Source organism: Sinocyclocheilus grahami, unplaced genomic scaffold (assembly GCF_001515645.1).
Source record: "Sinocyclocheilus grahami isolate Dianchi unplaced genomic scaffold, SAMN03320097.WGS_v1.1 scaffold345.1, whole genome shotgun sequence".
In the NCBI taxonomy this organism is placed as follows: domain Eukaryota; kingdom Metazoa; phylum Chordata; class Actinopteri; order Cypriniformes; family Cyprinidae; genus Sinocyclocheilus; species Sinocyclocheilus grahami.
In genome coordinates, this window is record NW_015505524.1 from 658,205 (window position 1) to 677,032 (window position 18,828).

At 39.0% G+C, this 18,828-nt stretch overlaps 3 protein-coding genes across 4 annotated transcripts in view; 1 reads left to right on the forward strand and 2 right to left on the reverse strand.

Annotated features, from left to right (window-relative positions):
- The window catches only part of grk5l (G protein-coupled receptor kinase 5 like), a 57,947-nt gene extending 45,237 nt beyond the window's left edge, over positions 1–12,710 (reverse strand). For both annotated transcript variants that reach the window (XM_016228910.1, XM_016228911.1), the window contains exon 1: positions 12,026–12,710. In XM_016228910.1, the coding sequence (XP_016084396.1) occupies positions 12,026–12,077 (52 nt within the window). In that variant the 5' untranslated portion in view covers positions 12,078–12,710. The remainder of the gene's footprint in view (positions 1–12,025) is intronic.
- Positions 12,711–14,674: 1,964 nt separating this feature from the next.
- On the reverse strand, positions 14,675–16,430 carry LOC107548281 (U6 snRNA-associated Sm-like protein LSm1). The gene is made up of 4 exons (XM_016228912.1): positions 16,211–16,430; positions 15,827–15,895; positions 15,228–15,343; positions 14,675–15,065 (listed from the first exon to the last, which is right to left on the reverse strand). The coding sequence occupies exons 1-4, from the start codon at positions 16,254–16,256 to the stop codon at positions 14,895–14,897; spliced, it is 402 nt and encodes a 133-aa protein (XP_016084398.1). The 5' UTR covers positions 16,257–16,430; the 3' UTR covers positions 14,675–14,894.
- Positions 16,431–17,561: 1,131 nt separating this feature from the next.
- LOC107548251 (BAG family molecular chaperone regulator 4-like) overlaps positions 17,562–18,828 on the forward strand; it is a 20,971-nt gene continuing 19,704 nt past the window's right edge. The window contains exon 1 of the mRNA XM_016228885.1: positions 17,562–17,986. Coding sequence (XP_016084371.1) covers positions 17,849–17,986 — 138 coding nt within the window. The 5' untranslated portion in view covers positions 17,562–17,848. The remainder of the gene's footprint in view (positions 17,987–18,828) is intronic.

Consider the following 18,828-nt stretch of genomic DNA (forward strand, 5'->3'; position numbering starts at 1 on the left):
TATATATATATATATATATATATATATATATATATATATGCAACCGATGGACAATTTCATGAGCAAAAGTAACATCTTAGCAATGTCACAATACCCAGAAATCTTAGCAACTGCATAACAACGCCCTGGCAAAAGCCTGTAACAACTAGAATTGGGGTGGGTTTGCTCTGCTGCAAGTGGTGAGACAATACTCAAATATTCTTCTAAACATGAAAAAATGCATTCAAACTGTTAAAAATGAGCTGCTGTTGTGTTTTTGCAAATCAGAATGCAAACTCTATGAATGCAAACATTATGCTAATTTCCTTTGTTTACATATTACATAACTTTAACAAATGGTTTTCCTTCCATCTCACGTATGCTGAAGATGCGGAGTCAACCAGTATGAGCTGAAATAGATTCTAGGTTCAATTTCTATGAAGAAACTGAGGTCAAATTAAATTAGCTGAGTGATGATACTATATCATTGTTTTTTTTTCCCAGCAATAATCTGAATTTTAAACAAACACCAAAGAAGAACAGCTTGTGGCAAACAGCTGATATACTGTACGTTCAATTAGTTCTCCTGAAGTCATGCATACTTAATGTGACATTTGATAATTACCAGAATTAAAAATAGCTTTTGAGCTTGGGGGCAAAATCTGTTGGTACACACACACACACACACACACACACACAGGTCCGATGGGGTCAGATGCAAGTACATCGACCGGGAACACAGTTGTGCTAGTGTTTGACTTTAGAGCAACTCAGCAGTGATTATATATATATTATATACATATAAATATATATTATATATAGAAAAAACATTTCTTATTATTATTATTAATACTGAAATCAGTTGTGCTGCTTAATATTTATGTGGAAAAGATGACACCTTTTTTTCAGGATTCTTTGATAAATAGAAAGTTCAAAAGGACAGCATTTATGTGAAATAGAAATCTTTTATGACAATGTAAAAGTCTTTACGGTTACTTTGATTTCAATTGAATAATGCATCATTGCTGAAAAACATTATTAATTTCTTTAAAAAAAAGTGACCTTACTGACCCCAAACTTCTTAAAAGTACCTATATGTAAAATACTGTAAAAATTTAAAAAATATAATATTATTATTAAATAAATACACAAACAAATAATACTATAATACAAATTCCTAAATACGTTTTTTCATGTGGTGCAAGGTGTCGGTCACGGTGGTTTCCTAGCCAACAAGTTCCTGCATTGAGATCCTGCATTGATCTCTATTTATAGCGCTCATCTAGCTGAACACGCCAAGCTAGTCAAGATTGCATTACAGTAATAATGTTGTAAATAATGTTCAGTTTCTTGCACATACCAATCGTTTAGCTTCATAAGACCTCAATATATCATCAGGAACCAGAGGTAATCATTTTGTGTTGCCTGTGTATGCTTTTGTGACTTTCAAGTGCAGTGAGACGTTGACTTGCATTTTGAAAACCACCAAGGACCACATTTTCAGCTAACAATCTTCTGAAATCTGAAGAAGAAGAAAAAAACACCTATATCTTGTATGGCCTGAGGGTGAGTAAATTAACAGCAAACTTTCATTTTTGGGTGAACCATCCCTCTAATAAAGGTTAATATAAAAATTACCTTTGCATAGTAAAAAAAAAAAAATCCCACTGGAAATCAATTCCAGGGTGAACGGCCCCGAACAGTTCATCAGCTAGGCCAAAACTCTCCCATCACCCTTTGTGTAGAGCCAGATTTGTGTTTTTGTCTGCATTTCACTCACGTGTGCGAGGGAGCAGCCACAAAATGGTGGGTGGGTGTGTGAGCGTGTAAATCTGTCTGTGTTTAATCTGTGTAGGACCAGTACCACTGCACAGGAATCATTAAACACTTCCTGAGACTTAAGCCAGGTGTCGTATCTCTCCTTGGCACTATAAATAGCACCGGTGTGGAATGTGAGAAAGCATGCCAGTCTGACTGCTCTCATGGATGCTTTGTGCTACAATTACATAACACACAGGCATCACACAGAACGAGCACTCAAAGTACGCCGCACAATGCCATCACCCAGGCATCTCATAAAGTCCATGGGAAAAGAATAGATAGCGAATGAGAAAAGGAGGAGGAGGAGGGGGGGCCAGTTACGTCCCGATACCTGTCCCGACATGAAAGATCAGGGAGAGGCAGATGGCGTTTGATTATATCACCTAAACACCATTCTTTTTCTGACATACAGGTCATTCAGGTACACAAAAAGGCCTGTTGTAATCAGGGATGCTGGTTAAATGGTTGTATGGAATGTCATGAAGGAACCTGACCGATGGTTTCATTATCAAACTTCAAAGCGCCGTAGCAGAAACACGCTCACAGCAGTTGTTTCGGGCAGGGGGTCAAAGCAGTTTCGGTACTCTTTGCAGAGCCTCCGACTTCCTCGCCAGCTGTTCTTGATTTCCTCTATACCACTGCCACTCCCTCTGCCTCTTTCCCCCTCGAGCTCCTCATATAAACATCCCATGGACGCCACCTGACTCTTCTGACGTGTTCAGGGGTTTCTGGCACGTCACTGCTGAACATTCGGCCAAGAAACAGAATTTAGTGCAGCATTTATTACAATTTGTGCATAAATGCAATTAGTCTTGTGCTGCTGCATCGGATAGGAGGTGATATGAGAAGAAAACATCTACATCTAACATGATTTTTCTAAACAATTATGTATAATCAAGTAAACCCAAGTAGATTCAGTCCAGTAAATGTTTATCTTAAAATATTACTAATAATATATTAGTTATTTGTGCATGTATGTGCTGTATTTAAGTTTTGATCATGTTTATAATTTAGAGGCCATAGAAATGTGCTTATCAAATATGATACACTAGGCTTTATAGGGTTAATATTTTCATAAACCAGCCAGGAAAAAGTTCAATATTCAGTATATTTCAGTGTATTATTTTGGTAAACTATCTCATACATTTAAAGGCTAAGCTCAGTTACTATTAGTTAAGCCACTGGCTCAGTTTACCCCATGGCATCTGGCACACGGTACCTCACAGCTTCCAAAAAATGTATAATTCATTTTGAGCCATTGTTTAATATGAGTTTTTAGCATTTATGCTTGTCGTTTTTCTCATGCGCAGCATTTAGTCTCATGCAAATCTATATGACCAGCCTGTTCTAAATATATAGAGCAGGAAATATTCACAGTGAGCTATGGGAGAACTTCCTCTATACACTATAACATTTGAGGTTATTCAAATCATTCATCAATAGGACACATTGTTGTATTGGTTCGCACAATACAATATGCAAAGCATGGCATGTACTCATGGCTTGTAACATGCAAAGCAGAATTTCAGACAAATAATGGTATATTCTACCAGTCCTCTGGCCTAAAATGACATTGAAGGTTGACTGCATGGTGCAGAGGTAATGGAGTAAATCATAAGTCAAATGGCAAAAAAAAAAAAAAAAAAAGCTGCTGATGAACACACAGGGTGATGCATGGTATTTTTTTACAGCCCAAATCGAGACTAAATATTTCACAGTTGGCTCTTCACTCACACTCACATAAACACAGGCAGGCTCTCATGGAGAGTGAGTGGGCTGAAGGCGAGGTTCAGACTTCATGATGATGGACCTTCACTTCCATTAGAGTCTCTCCACTTAGAAAACTTTACTGCATTACATCACATGAAAAAGAAAGAGACTGCATTTGTGGAAAGGCAATAAAGCCTGTAAAACATTTAGAGGAAAATGTGGCAGATGAAACTGAAAGAAAACTCCCCTGCACTTCAGCAGGACAAAATGTGGTTAAAAGTTCAGCTGCTCCGACTCAAGCTTAATGTCAATGCCCTCAGTGATGATGCAACCACTGAGCTGCTCTTCATGGTGGAACGTCAACTTCAAGCGCCCATAACCTGTTGCGACACACTTTGGTTTTACCAAGCGTTGCTCATTCTGGACCGTTGTGGTAAAAAGCAAAATTCAACTCTGTTTTGATACCATCTAAATGGGTAACCGAAAAAAAGCCCAAAAACTCTTCAATGTAACAAACTTTTACTGGAAACATTATTTAGCTTTTCTCTACAAAATCAGGTGAAAAAAATAACAGGTGATCCTCAAATATGTATTGTTATATTTAAAAGAAAATGCATACTTAATGCACATTCATTAACATTATAGACCATAGATTGTGATCAGATTAATTATTTTTCAGACTTTAAGATGGCACTTTAGGCCAGCATTTCTAAGGATGTCAAAATCCAGCTCATGCCAACAATTATCTAATCATCCAGCCGTGTATTCTATGAGTACCAGGACAGCTGAAGGTCACGGTCCTTTTCCTTACACTGGAACTCTGTTCTAGCACCTCTTCACCACTTACAATATCAGTGAGCAGCTCTTAAAGGGGTCATATGATGCGATTTCAATTTTTCCTTTCTCTTTGCAGTGTTACAAGCTCTTGGTGCAAAAAAAAGATCTGTAAAGTTGCAAAGACTAAAGTCTCAAATCCAAAGAGATATTCTTTATAAAAGTTAAGAGTCAGCCACGCCTACCTAAAACGGCTCGTTCTAACACACCCCCACATATCTACGTCGCTATGTGGGAAGATTTGCATAACGCCACCCAAATGTTCACGCAAAGAAAGAAGGCGTAACTTTTATTCTCGCTGTAGATTTGTTGTTGCCCGCACCGTTCTCAAGCCCACCCGCCTCTGCTCACGCTAACCCTCCCGCCGTTCCTCACGCTAGCCCCAGCCTCTGCTTACTGTAGGCCGCGGTGTGTGACACATTTCATTACACCAAATACACAAAATAATGTTCTTTTTAGCAACATCATATGACCCCTTTAAAGGAACAGTTAACACAAAAATATTCTATATTTATTTACTCACATTGAAATGGCTTTTCTACACAATGACAGTTTTTAGTAACCATGCCAATCAATATCCAAAATGCACCATTAACAGTAGTCCATGAGATAAAGCGCTATATTCGGACTCTTTTCAAGCCATATGATAGCTTTGGTGGGGGGGACCAATTACATATGGCATAAAAATAGTATGTGAACAGATTAGTATGTTCAAATTCAGTATTCATATAAAAGTATGACCTACTACGATAACCTACTATTTCTGGCTAGATTCATCCAATGCACACTTTACTATCTTATTAGGTTGTGGGAGAGGATTTGTGATTGGCAGTAAAACATAAAGAAATGTTCAGCTGCTTGCATCATGCAGGAATTCATGTTTGGTTTCTGTGAACAGTAAAGCCGGACGTCAAACATTTTGACATTGACGAATGCTGTCAGACCGCTGAAGCAGACCATGCCAAAAATTATCTTTTTGTCATCCTAACAACATACAAAATGGTGCATAATAGAGCAGCATTAAGAGTATCAAATAATATGGGGGTGGGGGACGATATCGGATTATTGGAGGGGAACATGTCCTTGACAGCAGAGGTCGTGTAAAAAGGAAGGCAGCCCACACTTTAAACACTCAAAGACACAACATTTGTTCCAGATTTTAAGATGCACATACAATTTCCAAACACCTTGCCATCTTTTCTTAATACATCCAAATTTAACTGAAAAGCATTAAAGTCTGGCTTCAAACATAACCCAGACGCAACTTTCCCTTGACCACTTCTAAATGTAACCAACGCCACAAGTCAGTCAACAAGTTCGTATGGATATTGACCGTGTGGAATTAGATCAGACAGAAATGACATCAGCTAAGGCAACAGACATCCACTTCCAAGCCAACCGGCCATTTACAATGAGTCAAATTCAATTTTCACGCCTATCAGTCTCGGCCCAACACAAGCCTCAGCACTTCTGCTACATATTTGTGTTGCTAGTGGCACAGCACAACCATCCAATGTGGCAGTCACTGCTAGGGTGTGGATAAACAATGGTTTAGCAAAATGTCATTTGAGAAATGCGTATGCGCAGCCTACTCAAACTATAATAATATTTTTTAGACTTTAGAAGTCAACAAAATATATTCCATCAATAGTTTTATATTCATACTACATTGCTATGAACCAATTAAAGACTGCTACTGATTTATTTATTTTTAAACAATTTTATTATTAACCCTTGTGCTGTGCTGAAAATCCTTTCCTTAATTTGGTGTTCCTGGTCAAAAATGACCAGCCTTTTAAAAATTGCATGTAAATCTGTCATTATGCTATATTATCACCAAATGTTGGTTCAATGTTTCTTCTTTTATTTCCCAACTCTTTTTTTTGTTAGCACAGGTTTTCTATTTCTTTTGCAACTGATTGCTTGGAAGCCTCACTGGTTTGATCTTATGCACATTTTTGAGTGAAAAAAGCATTTGTGGATAATTTTGGCAATGCTCACTCAAGGTGGTGCATAAGCTCAGATCAATAACAAAGCATAGCGAGAAATTTATAAGAAATTTTTTGTAGGCCAGTCATTTTTAATTGGGAAAACCACATGCGTAACAAGGTGGGGAAAAACATATCACAAAAAAGTACAAACATTTGTTGTTATACTCTGTGTGAGCAAAATCTGTAAGTTTTAGTCCCATGTAATAACATTAACTAGCAATTAAGAGAAAAAGAAAATCCTCTCCTGGTCAAAATGATCGGAACAAGTTAACCAGCCTCTGTTTGACCAAGTAGTAGAATAAATATAGCAGAAATCTAGTTTTGTCTAAAATATTAATTTTACAGTTATTTACAGTTTTTCACTGAATGAACACTGCTAGAAATTGTCACTAATTTTCATTTATGGTATATGCACCAATATATCAATACGGAGTACTTGGTACTATTTTTTAATTAAAACATATCAAAAATGGGCATACTGAGATTCTGTGAATGTCCTGAGTGATGATGCAAATGAATGTTTGAATCAGACTTTTAAACCGATTCATTAAAATGTATAACAGATTCAAAGAAATAACCAAACTTCCCGACTCTTAACCTTTGTAATAAAGATTCAATCAGAGATTTAAAATTACATTTGACAGACTCTTTTATCCAAAGCAATGAACACGGAATTCAAGGCATTCCTTGAGAACTGAACCCATGACCTCGGCGTTGATAGTGCCAATGCTCTACGGTTTCAGATACAGGTTTTATTTATATCTATTATAAATACTATTCTATTATCGGTTCAAACATTAGGACACTTGGCCAATGTTAGGAAAATGGCCAATAAAAGCAAAGCAATTAAAATGAACCATTGCAATATTCACTGTGCTGTTTAACTGTAAAAAGTCAGCATAATTATTGCAAATTTTTCATAAATATTTATAATATCGTACAGCCCCAACTAATAGAAATGCCTGTTTTAGCAAACGCCACCAATGATACAACAACTACATTTCTGTAAGAAGATACTTCTGTGACAACAAGCTGTGTATAAACAGAAGAATGTAATACTTCAACGCAGTGATGTGACTTTTTAAGCATCTGGCTAATACAATATTTATTTTTCTCTCAGTTCTTTCTCTGTTTTCATTGCCTTGCATTCACTATCACTCTTTTTTTGCTCTCTGTACTTTAGCCTCCACCTTTGCCTCTGTCTTCATTTAGATGGGTCTGGATGACGTTTATTCTTCAGGATTTCACACGGCAGTTTCCAGCGAAGCAGAGCAGTCTGCCAGCTCCAGACTTTTTGAATGGGAAGGAGAGCCCCTCGTCCACCGTCGTCATGGGTTACGACGTGCACTCCACATGCCTCAGTTGTCAGAGGAGGCCCGGGTCGGATTACAGCCTTGCTTAGGAATTCACCCCCCACCATTTCTCAGACATAGCCAGTCACGGGTTTTCTGTTTAGTTCGGGGCTGGCTGGCTCTGGCTGGACTCTCTAATGATTTCGGAAGTGTGGCTTCAGCCATGTAAACAGACTGTGTGGCCTGTAAACTCTGCTTTTCCTGTTATCTGCTGCTAGTCGAACATTTAGACACGAGTCTGCGTGCCTTGTGCCTCATTTTCAGTTTCAAACACAGTGCGATAAACAAATGGGGGGACAGTCACACACACACACACACACACATGGACGAAGAACAAACAAAGCAGACCCTCACTGAACAAGCACTCTCTCACACACACACACACACACAGAGGCCTGCACACATCGATAAACACAAAACCACTTTAAAAAGACAGATTTCCTGATGTTCACTATGTGTTTCAATAGTGTTTCAACTTGAAGAGCAGCAGCATGACAAGAAACATGTTTGGAGTAGGGGGGACAGTCACACACACACACACACACATGGACGAAGAACAAACAAAGCAGACCCTCACTGAACAAGCACTCTCTCTCTCACACACACACACACACACACACAGAGGCCTGCACACATCGATAAACACAAAACCACTTTAAAAAGACAGATTTCCTGATGTTCACTATGTGTTTCAATAGTGTTTCAACTTGAAGAGCAGCAGCATGACAAGAAACATGTTTGGAGTAGTAGTATACTCTTAAAAATAAAGGTGCTTCAAAAGGTTCTTCAAGCGATGCCATAGAAGAACCATTTTTGGTTCCACAAAGAACCATTCAGTCAAAGGTTCTTTAAAGAACCATCTCTTTCTTACCTTTTTATAATCTGAAGAACCTTCTTTCGCCACAAAGAACCTTTTGTGAAACAGAAGGGTTCTTCAGATGTTAAAGGTTCTTTATGGAACCATTTAGACAAAAAGGTTCTTCTATGGCATCGTGAAGCACCTTTATTTTTAAGAGTGTACTAGTATAGTTTTTAATGACATGTCAACAACTGAGGCTATTTTCATGGCAAGAACTGAATTCAGTAAAATATAAACCAAACGAAAATAAAAATACAGCAGTTAGGATTATATAAGATGTTTTACATTTACACATGATGAAAATTCTAAAACGTTTTTCTGGAAAAATCTTACTAAAAAAGTCCTCAAGTGAGCTTATTGAATAAAAAAAATGTTGTCTACTTGTATTAAAAGCAGGACAGTCCAATCAAATATTGAAGCATGCCGGTAAAAAGGCTTTTTTCAATATTTGTACAAAGCGTTGTGAAACGTCCCTTCAATAACTATGTACACTTGAACCCACTGTCCTTTGAGAGAAACTCTATTGGAAGTGTGGAAAATAAAAATAAACCAAGCTTATTTAATGAATACTCATTTCAAAAATTCTCTACATTATTCAGTTACATCAGCGACCAGGAAGGCAGCTAATGTTACTGGCCTAGCCTAGCGCCCTCTGTTCAACAACATAGTGAGGTAGACTGTAAATCTTACACTTAAAAACCTGGTCATTTATGGTAAACTCCAGTCTAAGGGCAACAAAGAGCACAGGAATTGGATATATGAGATTGTGCCTCCAGGCCACAGGAGAATTTGGGCAATTAACAGACACAATGTTGCAAAAAATGTGGATGCTATGGCTAACAAGGTTCACTGGCTCCATATTTTGCAATCTTTGAACAATGTCATGACTGAACTCTGAAGGATCACGACGGACGGCAAGATGCACAAGCTGAATGACACACTGAGATGTAGCTGGTGATTAAGATCACGACAAAATGCAAAAGTAAAATCTGAATGACTCGTTGAATTGTAACTACAGATCAAAAGAGATTCAAGAAGTGATTCACTGCTAAGCAAAAAGTGAAGTGTGAATTGTAACCAGAATCTTATGTATTGTGTTCCTTTTGAAACTGACTGACAGAAAATAGGCCACCATCTCTAAAACAGGTTTGTTGAAATCAAAAGAACTGTAGTGCAACTACCTTTTAATATGAAGAATTACGATTATTTCTCTCCTTTTCTTCTCAAGACCCTTCAGGACTTCATTATTATTTGCCATGATGCAAGAGAGCAGCTGTGCACTTACAGCTAAATGTTAAAAAAAATTATTTGTGGAGAAAATGTCAACATGCTTTATTGTACGCTACATCATCTCAGTCCTATCATAATCCCATTCAAGGCCTGACAAAAAAAAGACAACACATACTACAATCCATCTACCCTAGTATAGTGGTTCTGGTTTACATTTGGCTCAATCGGAATCGAAACCAATCAAGCTTCAGACGACACTTCAGGTTAGCGGAATAATGGTCGTCTGATGGGGCCTTATGTATCAAAACACCAGCAAAGGAAGTAGCGGTAATTGTGGTAACGAAGACAAGCGTTGTTCACATCGCCTTATAGACGGTTTGACCTGGTTCAGGGGTGTCTGTGTGGAATAACGTTAAAAAGGCGTCAGCTGCAACATATCTACCATTTCTTCACGTTAGGTAGCCTACCTTAGGCCTGTCGCAATAATCAATATATCGACTTATCGCGCAATATATGTACATGACCTAAATAATTTTTGGTGACGCAATATATCGCCCATTATTTTCCCTTAAAAATGTATGTCATCATGTTTTGTACATTCCACTTGTGCCGGTGTCTTTTGCAGCTTCTCGTACATAACGTGTAGTCATGAGGTGCTAGTTCAATTTTTTTTTTTAAATGCTTCTACAAAAAAAAAAAAGTTTCATCTGCATATATGGCCTTGTTTAGGGATCTGTGCCTTTGTGCGTACAGACATCTGACTGCTAAGTAGAGATTGTGTTTTTCAGCAATAGTGCGCACCCTTAATTTACAGAGAAAAGAAGGTCAGGAAAAAAAAATCTGTAGATGGAAAAATCTCTATACAAGTTCTTTGTGCATTTTTCTTTTTTTTTGTACTTGTTACTTTGCACTTTTTGCACTGTTTTTTTTAAGGTATCTAATATTTTGATACTTAATTTACATGATCTAAATATTCTTAAAAATTAAAAGTTTGTTGTCATTTGGAAGTGTGTAGGCCTTCTTGCATTATTATGCTGTTACATTATGATTATATATTCAGTGGCATAAAATGGTCTTTAAAATGCCAATAATATCGCTTATCGCATTTATTTCTGGGGAAATATATCGCACAACAAAAAGTTGTTATCGTGACAGGCCTAGCCTACCTCAGTGAAAGCGTAGCATATAGCGTACACGCCAAGTTCGTCGTCACCCTACACGCAATAACTAGTATTTGTAAAAACCACGACTCGCTTTTCAACACGCTAAATGGATGTAGGAGGCTGATGTTTTCCCGTAACGCGTACCGACTGTCAAACGATACAATGTTACAGCATTATAACGCTGGCGTTCTGACGTCGGTTACAGATGAAAGGACCGCCGGTGGTGTTCGAAACAATGGCTGCGTCCGAAAGCCAACCGAACGCAACTTTCAGCCGCCATCTTTGGCTGCGTCCGAAAGCTCTAAAATGCCAAGGCAGGAAGGCATCGAGGCACGTCCGAACCCAAATCCTGCTTCACTTCCTGTCTCCGGAGGTACCTTCTTCTGATCGAATTCTGAAGGCAGCATAGATGTATCCTTCGCTGCCTTTGATATCCCACAATCCTGTGCGTTTAAATCCGTGAGGTTGAGCTAAAAAATAAAGATGGCGCCTGAAAGTTGCGTTTGGTGGTCAGTTTGTGAGTAAATGTATATTTCTGACTAACTTGTTGCACTTTTGATGTTATTTCTAGCGAGAAATCAGTATTATAGTAATTAAATATTAGTTTAGTTATCACCAAATCTCGTTCTACTTCGTTGTCGATTATTAAACCGTTACGCTGCCTCAGAAGCCTGTCCGAAATCAGTTTCATGAGGTGCCTCGAGGTGCAAAGTCATTGCCTGATAAGTCAGCTGCCTAGGCTTTCGGACACAGCCTTTATTTTTGAGCTCAACCGTCTCGGAACGGAACGCACAGGATTGTGGGATATCAAAGGCAGCGAAGGATACATCTATGCTGCCTTCAGAATTCGATCAGAAGGTGGTCCCTCCGGAGACAGGAAGTGAAGCAGGATTTGGGTCCGGACGTGCCTGGGAAGGCAGCACTTCGGCGCTTTCGGACGCAGCCAGTGTCACAGGTCGTGCTGGACACATTCACACAGCATCTGTCTGAGATTACATCATCAGGATAGGTGCACGGCTGTAAAGTCAAGTACATGCGATTAAAACATGACAGATCACATTTCCGCGGTAGTTTTCCCGTACTCACCCTCTCTTGCCTTCAGGAGTACCGTGTTCGCAACAATATTCTCCAGCTCCATCAAAAAACCCCTCCGTGGTATTGCCGTGGAAGCCGAAGAGTAGCTAGAGCTCCTTATTGCGCCTCCCAGCCGAACACGCTCTTTTCCGTCCGTACAAAAGTATTTAAAACAAAAACCTAGGCATTTTAAACTACCAACACACGTATAGACAAGTAAAGCAACGAATCGCTGGCGCGCGCGTGCGGTTGTTGTAGTTTGCGCCACAAAACGCGCGAGGAAGGCATTGCCTGTTCAAACACAGCGTTGTCGAGCCACCGGCGGCAAGTCCGGTTAAAGCGAGCATGTCAGAGACGGCAGGCCGGGGTCTACATCCTCTGAGGGTGCTCGGCAGAAAACGGATCAAGTATCGCACGGTTGATCACAGAGGAGTTTAGTTGTTGAAGTGCCGCTGTCACTATCAGCGTGCTCCCTCTCTCGGTGCGTAATCGAAGCAGGGCTGGGTTTCTGCTTTCAGTTGTAATTTTTGGCTGGGTCCCAAGCGGCTTTCCCCGTGGCTCCGGTCAGATGTACAGCGGTGGAGCGGCTTTCAAATGGCGTAGCGATGCGAGCACGCGTGCGGTTATAACAGTATATGAGATTCATCTTCAGCGCTTGCCATGTCTCCTGGTCATGCCTATTCAACAAGCGTTTGGAAGGGGCGTGTCTAATGCAGCTGTGACGCACGCGCTGAGAGCAAGCATGCATGGCTGTCGAAGGATATTTGATAGCAGCACATTCAGTCGGCGCTGGGCGCAATAATAGAAAATGGGATAGCCCAGGATCGAAAGTCAAGGCCAATAAATAGCAAAGAAAAATGCGCACCCTTTTTTTTCCCCCATGTAAACGGTGGCCATTTTTCCTCAACATTACATTTATGGCGCTTATCAGTTTTGTGTACTTAGGCTAATTGAGCAACCGAGACAAGACAAGTAGATCAAATGTAAGCAACATCACACGAGCAAGAATGTTGTTGAACAACTGTGATTCGGCCTAAATGCAATCACTGATGATATTCAGACCGACAACGCAAATGCGAGTTGTGGTATTGCTTTTGTAAAACAATTCAATAAAAGAGCCAGAACTAAAAAAACAAAACAAAAATCTTAAAGTCAGCGTGAAATCAAAATGGACTTTATTTACTTTACTAGCGCACATTGCTAGTCTTGATGTGAACGATTAATCAGTGCAAATTAATCCGCTGAAAACAATAGTTTGTCTTGGTAATCTTTAATAAAAACCTGAACAGTTGCTTCGGCTCTGGAATGGCGTTCCGTCTCTGAGTAGTCAGTTTGACGGCTTGGCCAGAATATGCTTAAACACGCCCCTCCCTCCGTTAGATCTGTGAGTGCGCGACCGAGGGGAGGAGCCCAAACATAAAACCACGCCCTCTATTCAATATTCCGTTTCAGCTGGAAACACGTCACTGCACTGAAACATCCGGTTCACGCGGACTTTCCTCGTTAGACTACATTTTACCAGTTAGTATATTTTTGCGTCTTTGTCAGTGAAAATAGTGCCAAAAGCAAAGCATCAAGTTTTGTGTCAGCGCACATACTGAAATCCGGACTGTAATCATGGATGAGTGGATGGAAATTTCACCTCACCCGGTTCTGAGTTTTCTCTGAAACTTTAGCAACTACTACTTAGTTATAATAGACATTTTAAATCCAATTGTGACATTTAAGGAATTTACCCCTTAACAACAATGCTCTACATTCTACATACTCTGAAGAAACTATATGATCTATTCTACACTATAACATGATTCTTAGAAATTGAAAATATTTATTGTTAATATTAAATAGGATTATTGGAGTATGTTTTACAAGAAAATGCTATTTTCAGCCTTTCTACTTCCGAATTTCATTTATTAATGTCCTACATTTCTTTGTAATACAAGCAATTTCTAAGTAAAAATGTTGTCAGTGTTAGCAAAATTATTAGACTCACTGTAATACGTCTGCAATTCACTCTAATATATTCACTGTAGCCACGGCCTGCGCTCTTCTAAGTATGTGAAAACACTGCTGTGTCTAACAGAATGCTAGATGTCCTTCTTCTCTAGGAGAACTATTGCCTCAGAACAGAAGGCAAAATCACCCCATAGCTACCGATTAATGCAAGGACATGTTTCACATGAAAACCCTAATTGGGAAATAAGGCCACTGTACCAGCATATACGGAAGATTAAAAAAAACAAAATAATAATAATAATGTTCTTTTATAATAATATTCTGTGCTCTATTCAAACATCCAGTGTAAATGCACTCTAATATTTTAAAACCGTGTTGATTGGCTTCTAAAAGCATTTTTGGAGATTAATCATCAAAAATCATTTTGACCAAAATTAAATGTGGTTTTTAGAAGCAAGTAGAGTGAAACAATTAAAAGTAGATTGTCATCGGTATAAAATAGGTTTAATAGAACAAAAATATTTTCAGTGTTGTTTCATGTGTTTTACATACTATACCAACTTAATAACCATAGCGTCATATCCATAACATAGTGAACACTGAAATAAACGTATTTTCTTGTATACCATTATTGTTGTTTACAAAGTTGAAACTAAAAGCCAACAGGCCAAGTGCTTTAGTTTGGTGCTCCATCCTTCATTTCACTATGGCATCTGCCATAAAAGAAACAAAGATGGTGGGAAATTCCCCAAAAATGCCTTAACAGCAACTAGTGAAACAAAATCTTGAAGTCGCAATCTTGTGAGACTCACTCCTCTATCATCAGACAGAATGATTTCAAAGTCAAGACAGAACGTCGTCTCAAACCAAACAAAACCATTCAATAAAACAGAAATAAAATCATCCAAAAATAACTAAAGATGTTTCAGAAATCATCTAACGTGTCAGCTTTAGGGATGGATAAGCCTCGCTCTTTCACCGCCTGTAGCTTCAGTCTCTCCGACTCTTGCTTGGCTTGCTGTTCTGTCCGCTGTTCCTCCAGGATCTCCTCAATGGAAACTCTCTGGAGGATCTGATCATACTCTTTATCCAGATCCTGGAAGAAAAAAATAGCACAAGGTTAACCTTCAGTGAGTAGTGGCAAGATTTATGATTTGTTATCCTCATTAAATTTTGCTTCATCGTACACCACAGGCCTTACAAATAATACGCAGTGTCATAAAATCCTTCCCAGGGCAGATTGAACACATGTACTTACTACTTCTCCAAGCAAGACCACATTTTCTCCTCTGACGACAAATATCCCGCGAGGTATGTCACCAAATTTCTTACCAACGTGGATACGTTCAACCGTTTGATGCAAAACTAAATTAGCTGTGGGGGGGGAAAAAAATCAATAAATAATGCAAGTTCACTGTTGGAACGTAATGGTCAATTTTACAGTACTGAATAATGTCAATTTCCTTTTCACATTATTACTGGTCATTTACTCTCCCTCATGTTGTTACAGATGTGTACGACTTTATTTTTGCGGAACACAAATTATATTTTGAAGAACGCTGGGGTTTACTGTACAGGCAAAATAAATAAATATACTAAAACACACACACACATACATACATACATACATACATACACATACATATATATATATATATATATATATATATATATATTCTTTTTTATAGGGGGGATATTCATTGATCTGCATATAGATATGGACTAACATGAGAGTGAGTAAATTACACATCACAATATTTTTACACATCGAATTATTAACATCAAACAGCGGAATATATGTGTATATATATATATATGTATGCTTGCACATTAACAAGGTCAGGCCTCTATACATACCAAACTGATCTATGCTTCTAAGGATCCCAATCAATGTTCTTCCGTCGCGAAGCAGAACAAGGTGTTTCTCTAACAAGGGGGAAATCAAAGCATCGTCAGTCACATCAATACTGCTGAACTTGAATATTTCCCCATGAGTTTATTATATATGATCATACGAACATCTGCACTGAGGCGATTATTATTCATGCGAACTAGTCCATCTTGCGGAACAAAAGCCAACAGGACAGGATTTCTATTTTTATCTTAAACATGTAACGTTACCACCAAAGTGACTTTTATAAATGCTCAAAGATGCTAGGCGAGCATCATTACACAACGCTAGCTGTGTCTCAGCGGGTGAATTCACTCAAATACTCTCACTTTCTTTTGCAGTAAACTTACTATCAATGTCCTCGATGAGGCTCGCGGTCCCTGGCATGTAATTCATTTTGCTGACATTTGGGAGATTTATTTTAAACGTGAAGTATCAAGCCATGGACCATTTCAAATGTGTATCCTTATTCCACAGGATGTAACACTGTGAAAGTGCTTCCGGTTCGATTTAACCCTTTAAACTCTCGCTTACTTCTTCCAAACGTCCCAAGCTTAACTTTAAAATATTTTTTTTAACTATCATTTCTCTGCGTTTTTAGTTAGATTCACTGATGATCCGTGATTTATTTACATAATGCGAACGCAAACGAATCGTTCATTTGACTCGGATCTTTTCAATGAACCGGTTGAACTGATTCACAAAGTCGCCCTCTCTGATTAGACTCTCATTTGACTCGGATCTTTTCAATGAACCGGTTGAACTGATTCACAAAGTCGCCCTCTCTGATTAGACTCTCATTTGACTCGGATCTTTTCAATGAACCGGTTGAACTGATTAGACTCAGAGCCGTTGAGTCTGATTAGACTGAACTGTAACACTTTTTTCAGGCAAGAGATGTAATGGATTTTACGCTTCAAGAAAAATCCTGCATAATGTACTGTGTTGATTTTTCACAGGTGTGTTACCCGTATTTTGAATCACGCATTGCATTGTGTTTTAGGGTTGAAGGAAATGTCCAGGAAACTTGTACTGATAATTTTCTACCGGGACATTATCCGTTTTAATACGGATTTTTTTCATACAGTGTAATATTATTTAAAGTAACTAAAATTATATTAACGTTATAAAATATTAGTTTTTAGAAATGCAACCAACTGAACGGTGACACGTGAAACTGCAATCAAAAATCTTATTAATAACTCAGTGATCAATTATTAAATTAATTACATACAGGACCATTACGTTTTAATGTAAAAGAATCACTGAAACGAACGCTTTTATTAAACGAATCTATCCTCTCATTTGCTGACATTTTTCATTCATACATTTTTTCCCCCAAAATCCCCCCACAAATAACGTTAGTGGTTTTTAAAGAGGAATTTGTAATATATTTAGAGACATTGAGAGGGATGAGCAAGGTCTTTGTATATTTTATTAGAGGATTTGCTTTATAATGTAAGCCTCCTACTCCCCTACTTTTTATTTGTATTTTGTCAGATGTATTTATATATTTATTTATTTATATATCTGACATGTTGTATAGAGTGTTATATGAAAATGTCTTGATATGTAAATCTTTCAGTTATGAATGCCTTTCTTTGGTGTTGTTCAAAGCATTTGAATTTTTTTTTTAAACCGAATCTCTTGAAAGGAACCGATTCGCAGAACTTGCCCACTACCAGAGCCGTTGGGAAACATGAATGTGGCGTCGCCGCAGTGCTCGTCTCCTATTGGCCAGCTGAACTGTCAGTCAAGGAGCGTCGGCTGGCGAGCTGAGGTGAATGACAGCGCCGTGCCTCAGCAGTGTACATACAAGACAAAATGGGAAATAATATATCCAGTTGACGCACTGTAGCTACAGCATTTAGTGAAACGTGGCGGCAGACCATTAGAGACCGGTTTAGAGAAGACCTCTTCCATTCTAAACCAAGCTGTGACTGACGGAAGTGAACTTAGGACGGAAGGAGTTAGTGGTTTAGTCACGAATGGCTTTCGACTCGGTTGGCGGCGACCGCGGCGGCGGTGAGGCTGCGTGGATCATGCATCAGCAGATGCAGTCTGATCCCAAGTCTTCCTGGCCTTCCAGCTACAACTCGGACAACAGTCACTGGAACAACGGCATGGTGAGTCTTTTGTCATGTGATACTGATAGAGGCTGCGAGGACAGATGAGCAGATTAGCATTAATAACGCTTTCTCTCACGGCAGAGCACCGCGCTGTACGACACGGACCCCACAGCACGGACCGCGGGTCTGTAGTAAATCATCAGGCGAAACACATGCTTTCTGTCTAGCGTAGCGCGCTCGGGGTTGCCTGGACAGTTTTGTTTACTAGCGCAGCTACGGTGGCTATAGAAAAGAATCACCTCCTGTAAAATAATCACATTTTGTTGCTTTGCAGCCTGAAATGAAGATGGGCACAGTTTTTGTTTCATCTAGCTGTATTTACTGCATGCAACTTATAACATCCTGGTGAAAGATGTAACTCCAACATGTCAGAAAAAAAATAAACAGAATCACTGAGTTGGAAAAAGGATCGCCCCTTCCTAAAAATTACTTGTGAACTCAATCAGGTGTAGCTAATCACCTTCTCAATGGCACAGAAAGCCATTTGACTTTCAACTGTGATCAGCTGTGCTCATTTTGATCAGCTGAGCATGAAAAGAGCTTTTCTGGAGCATTTCAGGCCTTGGTAGTGCAACTGAAGCAAACAATCAACTATGGGTGGCAAGGCTCTGTCAAGAGATCTCCGGGATAAAGTTGTGGACAGGCACAAGTCAGGAGATGGAGACCAAAAAATGTCAAAGGCTTTAACAATGCCTAGAAGCACAGTGCTATTAAGAAGTGGAAGGTATTTGGTACAACACAGTCCCTCCCTGGATCAGGACGTCACTCCAAACTGGATGAAAGAGTCAGGAGGAAACTGGTCAGAGAGAAGACCAAGAGCTACAGCAAATCTGAAGCAG